Consider the following 10,558-nt stretch of genomic DNA (forward strand, 5'->3'; position numbering starts at 1 on the left):
GTTATACTGTATTATGACAGCACTTTTTTTAAACTAAATTTCAATATCGTGATAATACCGTATACCGTAATAAAAGCATTAGCAATGAATCGCAACAGGAAAATTTGATACCGGCATACACGGACCCCCTCCCTACAATGATAGGATATTGCGTTTTTAAATACGAACGAATAATTGCTTTTTTTTTAATTGGATTTCTTCACATTTCTGTCATTGCTGTGGCGATCACGCTCTAAATGCCTGTGAGAAACTGGTAAATATAGTAAATCACTAACTCCGACAACTTGTATGTATGCTTTTGCTGAGGTACTGGTCTATTGACAGAGGACAGAAGTATCCAACTGTCTGATGGCTGTCCAGATAGATGCAGCACTGAGGAAGAACAATATATATATATATATATATATATATATATATATATATACACACAGTATATATCATGAGATGAATTCACTTTTACCAAAAAGCCAATTATTTAATAATGTACTGTCTTTATAACTTAAGGATATTAAGTGTCACTCAAAAGGGGGTCATCAGCACCAAAAAGCTTTAAAAACCCCTCACTTTTATTGATCTTTCAATTAAGAACTGTTTGTGTAATCAGTATTTAAAGGAATAGTTCACCCAAAATGGAAAATTCTGTAATCATTTACTCTGATGTCATTGCAAACTCAGAAGACTTGTAAAATAGTTTCTACACAATTTTTTGTCTTTTTGAAGCTTGCTAGAAAGTCCTACAGGTTTGAAACCTGTATGAGGGTGAGAAAATACATTTTTGGATTGAGTATTCCTTTGCAATGTGAATTCAACTCATTGTTGTGCATCAAAGAAAGCTCGTTTATTTTCTAAATGTATACATAACAGAATTACACATCTCTTACACAACTCTCCCAAACATTTATAATGAACAATGCCAGGTGATGGCAGAAGACCTCACTCCAGAGAAGATGAGAGAGGAAAACCAAGATGGAGAGAGTTTATCAGGACTTTATATTAAAGAATTTGATGACAGGTGGTGGAACAAACTCTGCACTAAAATGCAGGAGGATACTCCATCTTTATCCATGCACAGATCTCTGGAGGAGACAAACATTTACTTTTACAAATGAATGTGGATCTCTTTTAGGTGCTTTTACTGTCACAGAGCAGAATAAAGTTGAATGTGTTAAAATAAATAAAGTTTCTACATCTACTAATACAATCTACCAACTAAAGCATTAAAATAGCCTGCTCTAGCACCAGTGGGAAGTTGCAGGAACACCTCCGTTGATGTGATTGCCCTGTATTGGGCGCCAAGGTTGGCTCCTCATATTATAATCTTTGAAAAGAGGAGGCTGATAAGCAATGGGGTGATGGATCGTGTTCCTCCGTGGAAGCCATTGAGATCTTTGCTGTCCAGTGGTGACGTTTGGATAGCTGGTTTGTCTGACCAGGGCAGGAGCTGTCGGGAAACTCGGGTTCCTGGGCTTACGAGGTTTCTGTTGTAGGTGGTCGGGAGTGTTTCCAGCAATTCCTGCCGGGCGCATTGGGAGCTGGAGTTTCTCAAAGGGTAGGCAGAGATCAGCGAGATCTGATGTGTGGCAGGTAAATCCTGGGATAGGTTTGGAAATTGCATAGAGTCTGTGAAACTCCAGGTCGAAAGGTTTAACCCCGCTGCCTTTGAAGAGTACACCCAAGCTTCTGTGAACCTGCCAGGACAGCCAGGTGAGACTGCGACAGAGTGAAAGAGTCATCATGGAAAAAGTCACAACAACCAGGTAAAGTTTCTGCATCGCTAGCAGCAACAAATGAAAGAGCAATGTGTTTTAGCGGCCCAGATGGACCAGCTAATGCTGAATAAATTAAACATTTCACCGTTAAAATTGTAAAGAGGTGATACTGAAAAGAAAGAAACGAATGAAAATACTGATTTCTATCAAAACCAGGATTTTAGGTTAAATCTTAAATCTTAAATTTCTCAAAAAATTAATGTCCTCAAAGATGAAGTTTCAGATGGTACCTGTAAGAGCCGACCAGCACTTTAGTGCAGTCCACAATGATGAATTTCTCTTTCATCTGTCCAGTGAACTTTGTGCCCGATTTGGCACAGTATGTTTCACCTTGAACACTACGAATGGACATTCTCTGTATGAAGAGAAAGAGATAAACAAGCACATTGTCAATAAAGAATTCATCCACATTTTTCATTTCGTAATATAATTGAACTAAATAAAAAAGCATGTTACAAATATTGAAATGACATTTATTATATAAACCAACAGTGTCTATTAAATGTAAATCTAAGGTCTGCAATCCCTAAATATATTTTGCCAGCAGCAACACATTTCATGCATTGTAAGTCAGGTCAGTTAAAAGAATAGTATAACTTACAGTAAGATGAGACTCGTTGATTTTTACATTTTCACACATGTCCTGAAACAGCTGTAAATTGGTGTGGTCCAGAAGGAGATAGACGGACACATTGCGCTTTCTTATCGCCTCCAGTATGTCACAGAAAATCTCCACATCGCTGAATGTGTCCATAACTATCGCCAAAACCTTTGATGAGTGCAATTTAGGCAAAAGTTACATTGAAAATTGTTTTAGACCACTGCACATTCAAAAATGTCAGGCACTTTCCATAAATAGAGTACAAAATAGGACCTGACATTTTTTTTTACATTTTTTTTTTTCATTTTCAACAAAGGAGGTGCATAAGCTTTAGAAAATATCAGCTTCAGAATTTCAGGGGCTTAACTGAACAAACAAATAAAAGCTTGAATTTGTTTAATTTTTTTCAACCATGTTCTTAAAACTTTGGACAAATAAATTTTAAAAGTCTTAGTTGTGTTTGAAGAGCAACCAATTTCTACCAATTTCTAAAAACAAAACAGAAATAATTACTTTTTTAAAAAAATTATAATTGAACTGAACTGAGCTGGATAATGACACTATTGCACTCAGCATTGTAAAAAAACAAACAAAAAAAAGATTTACTTGGAAAATTTTCACAAATATCACAAATAATTACAAAGCAACATAGTGTAACACATTGAACACGTTATATGTGAAATTTGACTTAATAAAAATAAATTATTATGCCAGAAAATAGTGGGGGCGTGTTTGAATGAGGCATTTTAGCCCCGGTCTGGATCAGCCTTCTCTTTTAAATAGAATAAATCCTTTTGTGGGAGACTTTCAGCTTTGTAACTCTGCAGATCTTATACATGCACAAATAGCTACATAACACACTAAAGAAAAGGAAAAATTGAAATCTCATCATATGACCCCTTTAAAAAAAAAAGCTGTACACCTAAGTGTACCGTATTCATGGAAAGTGCTGTTTGTAATTGCAGCATGCATCTTCCTTTCATCACAAAAGTGATATTCAAAAAAATAATGGCAGTACACTATCCAAAAATGTTACTAACAAATGATAGGTTCTTACTTTAGTTGCTTGCCTGATGAGTTCCCGCAGCAGGTCTTTCATGGAAAATGATTTCATTGAGTGGAAGAACACTTCCACACTGGGAATCCCTTGCAGATGGTAACTCCAGTCAGCCACCGGCCAGCCGTAGTCAAGAACTGGAGGCTCACTCTCTGTGACCGCAGGAAAGTATGTCTCAGAAGAAGCTGATGGAGAACCGGACATCTCTTCATCCCTGTCTGTCTCTTCATTGTCAGTGAGAGGCTTTTTAATGTTGTTTAAGATGTATGTTTTCTCCTCCGCTGACAGAAAGTTTGCTTCATTCTCTTTGTTCAGCACTTCCTGGTATCCATCATTCCCTCTATCCAAGAGAGCATCCATAGCCAGTCGTGTGCTCTCGTTGTAACTCAGATCTACTGAAGACACCATAGTGTTTGTGTTTCTCATCTCCTGAACTCTTTTTCTCATTTTTCCTATCAGCTTTGGCATCAAGTAACACTGCACCGACAATCCATTACTTACAAGGTTCATGTTGTTTGCATACAAGTCCTCAGCTGACAGATGACTGGTTGACACTTGCTCATTCAGTTTTCATATTTAGTCGTCTTTCACGCTTAAGGCCAAATGATTATCCATACAAACATGGTGTAGTGCTACACTTAACGTCCCCAAGGTGATCATCATCAAATGCTCACAAATAATGCTGCGAGATATTCATGCACCATGCATCTTTTCATCAGCAGTGCAAGCGTTTCATGGCACACCGAACATTTCTGAACCAATTTGTCAAGTTTTCATGATGAGTGAGTTGAAAATTGAATGTTAGTGCTACCCTATGGCTCTGGGGAAAGTAGTTTGTGACTCCTCCTCGCACTAAGAGAAGTAACTAGCGTTCACAGACGGCTTCACCCCCAGGCATCGGTGGGTGGGGTCCTGTGGTTAGCAGGTGAGGTGTTGAGTGAATAATGAGACTGAAGCTCCCACATTTTCCATCACAGAAATTAAATGGCGTGAGTGGCAGGGATGAAGATGTGGACGTCAGATTAATTTCACTCATGCATCACTAGACCTGTTCCTGTGTCCTGACACACCTGCTTAATGTAAGCTCTTAATGGCTTTGTAGAGTACATGTAGTATTGAAAGTTTTTGTTATTTGGTAATTTAATAAGTCATAATAAACCTAAGTATACATTTTCCCACACCATTTGTGCTACATACATAATTGATACACCAAACCATGCAGCTTATTGAAGAAAGAGGCATTATTATTTTTCTAAGTGACCAGATATGCGGTTGAAATGAAATATAAAACAGACTAAACAGACCCGAATATCATAGAGACTTTTGATTTTGGCCAATAAACAACCACCCAGACCACCCTAGCAACCACAAACAGTAGCAACTCATGCTACTAAAACACTCTGAAAACCTCCTTGACTGCACAACAACACCCTAGCAACCACCCATAACACCCTAACATTGTGGTGGCAGGTTTTGCATGGGCAAACACCACTTATTGCATCAGAAAATGTAAATGTCAAGTTGAAATTATTGGCTTATGCAACACATGAAAATATGGATATTGTCAACCAGTATCATAAACAGAAAATACGAAATACCATACACTATCATAGCTTGCAATGAGTTACAATATTTAGACTTTCACCTAATTGCATTAAAGGGGTCATATGATGCGATTTCTATTTTTCCTTTTCTTTAGTGTGTTATGTAGCTATTTGTGCATGTATAAGATCTGCAGAGTTACAAAGCTCAAAGTCTCCCACAAAAGGATTAATTCTATCTAAAAGGGAAGGCTGGTCCAGACCGGGCTAAAAGGCCTCATTCAAACATGCCCCCACATCTCTACGTCACGATGTGGAAATATTTGCGTAATGCCGCCCAAATGTTCATGCAAATAAAGAAGGTGTGGTTTCAGGAACAGCAGTAGTGTTGATGCAGCCATGTCAGGGAGATGCTGTGTGTTTCTGTGCAAAAGCAAAAGCACTTTATTTGGCCTTCCAAAAGTAGATGCAAAGAGGAATGTAGAGTATCCTGTCGTGTGTGTGTGTGTGTGTGTGTGTGTGAGAGAGAGAGAGAGACAGGGTCACATCACAGTGGAGTCAGCTTTCTTAATCGCGGCTTGTGTACTGCAAATACATACGAGCATCATCACTGTGTTTGTTCCCCTTTCGGGCTTGAACTGATGGTAAAACTAAGCACATTATTGTACTGTCTTTACATTTATGATGAAAGCTGAAGCTCGCGATTATGGAAAGGGGCGTTACATTTCCGACTCGTGCTTGTGGTGTTCGGCCAATGCACTGGGCCAATCAGAGCAGACTGTGCTTGTCGGAAGGAGGGGCTTTGTAGAAAACTACTCGTTTGAGAGAGGCAGGGCATAGAGGACCTACAATAATGTACAGTATTTGAAAAATAATGTGTTTTTTTAACATTAAAGCATCTCAACATATTCTGTTACACCAAATACATCAAAATAATGATCTAGCATCATATGACCCCTTTAAATGTTGCATGTTTTGCAAATATGGTAGCATGCAGGATTTTGTTCAAAATAAAAAAAGTTAAATGAGTAAATGTAATTAAATTACGTCTCTAAATAAAAGGATTCAGGAAGATATGGTTAGACTGAAAATTAAAAAAGTGAACTCTAAAATCACTCTAATACATCCAGAAACATCTTTAGTCACTCACTAATACATTGCATCTGACTAGGGTGGTTCTCATATAGGGATGAAATATGTTTGGAGAGTGATGAGTAGTTAAACAAACAGAAATCCCTCCCTAAAAAAACATGCTTGATTGTGAGAAAATACCTTTTGAAATTCTTGAAAGACTTAACTATTTACATAAATTTGCAAGAATCTGATCTTTTCCAGAAAACATCTCCATCCAGTTGCTTTGCTGCATATCTGGCAAGAGCGACTTTCTCATGACTTGGAAAAGCTGCATTCAACGTCTCATTTAGCTTGGGTAAGTCCAAGGTTTCTGGATGGTGAGCAGACACCAGAAATAAACTCTGCTGGAGACCCAGTTTACCCAAGACTTCTTCAGCCCATTGCCTCACCTCCACAATGGACTGTTCCTCAATCAAGTCTGCCATGGAAAGCACCAGATAACATTCTTTCCCTAGGGATGATGCTTGCTGCAACAACTGTATGGCTCCCAGTCTAAGCCTCAAAGGAGACACCAGTATGTATACATCACACAAAGAGAGTGCAGATGTTATGCGTTGAGCTTCAGAAGAGCTGGACGCAGAGGACAGGCTGCCAAGATCACCTATTTTTCCAAGCCCAGGAAGGTCCCAAAGGTGGATATTAGGGGAGGGGTAGGGATACTTCACAGCCTCTTTGGTTGTTTCAATGACACCGGTTGAGGAAGCTTGCTCATCACCTTTCTCCAGGCCTAAGAGGGCATTGACCAAGCTGGAGCTACCACAGCCCGTCTCACCCAGCACACCGATATCCAGCCGGAAGTGATCGAGAGCTGCAAGGATGGCCTGAAGCTTGGAAGGATTGTCTGTGAGATCTCTCGGCTGCGAGAGCTTGGTGATCTGATCAAGATCATCCTGGTTTATCTTCTTGGACCGCAAAGCAGTAGAGACCACAAACCTGTGAAGCAAATATAGCGAATTTGTTAGATAAATCTAGATGCTGTAAGAAATTATAGTCTGCCTGACCCATAAAGCTTCATGAACAATGGATTTTCATGATAGTTCATGCTAGTTTTTATGCCAGTTAGTGCTTGTTAACAACAAGTCTATAAGCTAGTGGACAAACATAGATTTCCTAATGAGAAAAATAACTAACTAGTTAAGTTAATCAGCCTAGTAGGGACACAAGCACACTGTCATCCCATGTTGGGGACCAATGTCCAAAACACAACGTGGTGTCCAACAACTGAACCCTGATTTTGCAGGGCTATGCATGCTTCTGGGGCAACATCCTTGTTGGTCCTAGAACATCATTACTAACTAATCAGATTTTGGGGTTAGGTTTAGGGCTAACATTAGGATTAAGGGATTTCTTATCAACCTATCTTTTCCTGCTAATATAAGGGTTAGATCAGAGTTGTCCAATCCTGCTTTTGAAAGGCCAATGTCCTGCAGAATTTAGTCTCCATCCTAACTAAACACAATTAAACGAGCTAACCAAGGTCTTCAGGACCTCCTCTAGAAATGTTCAGGCAGGTTTATTGGAGCAGATTGCAGGTAATCTCTGCAGGACATTGGTCAGGAGCAGGACTGGACACCCCTGGATTAGGTTAGGTTTGGATTAATGGTAGTTATTGAATTAGAAGATATTTTTGGACAGTACAGTTGTTGCAGGATCTTGAACACCATTATTATCAACCCCCAGACTTTTGCCTCTAGTTTAAGGGTTAGGTTAGTTTAGGTTTAGTTTCAGACTCAGACATCATTCCCACAGACAGCTGACTGAACATCTGATGCATATGACACACAAAATTGGATATGCTTCAGGAGTTTCGAAGTCGTCCTCGGATTGGTTGAATTATACAGGATTTCCAGAAGAGGATGCATTGTTTAACATTCCTGGAAACAAAGATGCCATGACGCCAAACCCCCTCATGGAAGAAGAAAGCCGTCATGTTTACAACTGTGACAATGAGCTCTTGTCATGTTCAACTAAACACTGGGTTTTCAAAAGTATGTGAAATATGTAAAGTTTGTAGCATAGACTCTTTAAAATACGTTCAAGAGTTTTACACACTGGTCTGTTATTGTGGGGACATTTCCATGCCCCTAAACATGATGCGGCATAAAACGAAATGTGATTGGTTGTTTTACATGTCAGTCATATTGCCTCTTAGGGGGTCCTCGGCCATTCAAAGCGGCCAAGGTTCCCAGACCTGCTGCCATCAGTCTGAAGGTCTGGCTACATGAGACTAGTTTAGGTTAGGTTTTGGATTAGGGGTAGGGACTAGGTTAGAACTTTTTTTTACAGGCTTGTTGCTCCAGGACCTTGTACACCATCACTATGAACCCATTTTTTGCCTCTAGTTTAAGGGTAATGTTATTATTTGGTTTGGATTGCGTATACAGATTGGGTTAGAACTTGACCAACAAACATGTTGACCCCAGAACTCCAGACATGTGTAACAAGCCATAATTGTTATTTCAGTGAGGTTCAAATGGAAATCAAGTCTGTGTCACATGGTACTATCAAGCAATTCAAAACACAATGAAGTTGACTTACTGTGTGTCATCAGTCAGTAATTTAGGAATCCGAAGTTCCTTTGTAATCGCCACCAGAAACTGACTAAAAGCCTTCTTCCGAAGCTCAGGCAGGGCTTCAGCAAGCACCTTGGTGATATCCTTCATCTTCACTAACTCTGGATCTTGGGAAGCATTTGAAGGATTCTGGCTGTCAGCTTCTGAATCAGCCGTCTCTCCAAATACTTCTTTACTTCTCTTCTGCAGCTCCAGCTTGCGAGCTCTCATTCTTTCCCAGGCGCAGGTCATGCATGGCCCTGTAGGCTTCTCCTCGACCACGTCCCAGTCCCGCTCAGCTTGAACCAGAAAAAAAGGCTGATCTCTGCCATGCAATTCCATTTTGAGCCACATGTGGTCCTCCTTGTGTTGTTCCGTAGTGAGAACCACCAGAACATCATAGCATGTGGAGTTATACTGCTGGTTGGTCTGGTTCATGATGGAATTTGAAGTTGGATGGCCCTGCACGGTCCACACACGAACATTTGGGATTTGACGGTGTAAAATCACAGAGTCAAAATCAGGAACACCACTCCCTATATATTCGGCATGCTCTGCTATCCGAACACGTTTCCTACTACTACTGCGGTGGTGATTAGTATTTAACTTAGACTTTATATTGTGTTCCTCATCTGCACTTCCATCTTCTTCACAGTCTTCTGATTCTTCTTCCTCATCTGTTTCTTCCTCCTCATCACCTTCATCATCAGTTTCCCATTCCTCCTCTTCGATTTCCTCACCCGGCCCACAGATTGCAGAAGCCAACTGAGCATTAGCCTCCGGTGTTCCTCCGGTCACAGCTATATCTAAAGGGAAACGTTCAAACAGTTGTAGAGCAGTCACCAGCCTGTTTTCAAATCCAGGTGCCCTGATGGAAAACCTCCAAGGGGCAAGCATACATTTCACTTTTTCGTCCGAAAGTTTTTCTTCCATCTTCAGTTGTACCCTGAAACGAACAAAAAAAGCATTTAATTATATAGCTTACACTAGCTACCTACTGCTAACACCAATGGTATACAGGCCTAATGACTGAATTTGACAGTGTTCACAGATAAAATATGGTCAACAGAACATGATACAATAATCAACTCTCACCGTTTTTGAACAACAAATAAGCTGCAAAAGTGCGTCCTCCGTCCTTAAGTTCTCCTGAACGAGTGTGTTTGCGGGACAGTCAGCTGTGCTAAAGTCAACACTTTGTTTGACAAGGTTTCCAGATGACATTGTAAACAGATCACAGGGCGTTTTAAGTTTGTTAAGCATCATGGTGTACTTAATTCCATTTAACCCATTTATCTCCACAGTTCTTCTGAATAAATTACTCCATTTGTGAAATTCTAATGGAATTTTGTTTGAAAACTAGCAGATCACAGGGCGTTTTAAGTTTGTTAAGCATCATGGTGTACTTAATTCCATTTAACCCATTTATCTCCACAGTTCTTCTTTTAAATAAATTACTCCATTTGTGAAATTCTAATGGAATTTTGTTTGAAAACTAGCGTAAAGAAGAGTTTCAGGAGAGGAAGAATTCACATCCACACCACAAGTTTTTATAACTGTACATATTATATTTCACCACCAAATTTAAATATTAACTGTACACTCTAAAAAATGCTGGGTTAAATACAACCCAGTGCTGGGCAAAATAGGGACAAACCCAGCAATTGGGCTGTTTTGACCCAGTGGTTGGGTTAAATGTTTAACCTAATCTTCTGGGTAGTAACCCAACTGCTGGGTCAAAACAACCCAATTGCTGGGTTTGTCCCCATTTTACCCAGCATTGGGTTGTATTTAACCCAGCAATGTTTAGAGTGTATTTTTACAGTATTGCAGATTTTTTTAAACATTTTTTTAAATTGTGAGTGATGCTTGTCCATGCAAAGATTCCCACCAAATTAAGTTTT

The 10,558-nt window shown here is 39.6% G+C and overlaps 3 protein-coding genes across 3 annotated transcripts in view; 1 reads left to right on the forward strand and 2 right to left on the reverse strand.

The window, feature by feature from the left end:
• LOC107592507 (uncharacterized) overlaps nucleotides 1–1,128 on the forward strand; it is a 2,570-nt gene extending 1,442 nt beyond the window's left edge. The window contains exons 5-6 of the mRNA XM_016282040.1: nucleotides 721–759; nucleotides 825–1,128. Of these exons, the coding sequence (XP_016137526.1) occupies nucleotides 721–759; nucleotides 825–1,109 (324 nt within the window). The 3' untranslated portion in view covers nucleotides 1,110–1,128. The remainder of the gene's footprint in view (nucleotides 1–720; nucleotides 760–824) is intronic.
• Nucleotides 1,129–1,211: 83 nt separating this feature from the next.
• On the reverse strand, nucleotides 1,212–4,174 carry LOC107592443 (protein FAM83A). The gene is made up of 4 exons (XM_016281958.1): nucleotides 3,428–4,174; nucleotides 2,371–2,538; nucleotides 2,000–2,124; nucleotides 1,212–1,710 (listed from the first exon to the last, which is right to left on the reverse strand). The coding sequence occupies exons 1-4, from the start codon at nucleotides 3,935–3,937 to the stop codon at nucleotides 1,233–1,235; spliced, it is 1,281 nt and encodes a 426-aa protein (XP_016137444.1). The 5' UTR covers nucleotides 3,938–4,174; the 3' UTR covers nucleotides 1,212–1,232.
• Nucleotides 4,175–6,269: 2,095 nt separating this feature from the next.
• On the reverse strand, nucleotides 6,270–9,587 carry LOC107592442 (uncharacterized). The gene is made up of 2 exons (XM_016281957.1): nucleotides 8,641–9,587; nucleotides 6,270–7,035 (listed from the first exon to the last, which is right to left on the reverse strand). Exons 1-2 carry the CDS (start codon nucleotides 9,585–9,587, stop codon nucleotides 6,270–6,272), a joined length of 1,713 nt encoding a protein of 570 aa, XP_016137443.1.
• Nucleotides 9,588–10,558: the final 971 nt, after the last annotated feature.

Source organism: Sinocyclocheilus grahami, unplaced genomic scaffold (genome assembly GCF_001515645.1).
Source record: "Sinocyclocheilus grahami isolate Dianchi unplaced genomic scaffold, SAMN03320097.WGS_v1.1 scaffold153.1, whole genome shotgun sequence".
NCBI classification, from domain to species: domain Eukaryota; kingdom Metazoa; phylum Chordata; class Actinopteri; order Cypriniformes; family Cyprinidae; genus Sinocyclocheilus; species Sinocyclocheilus grahami.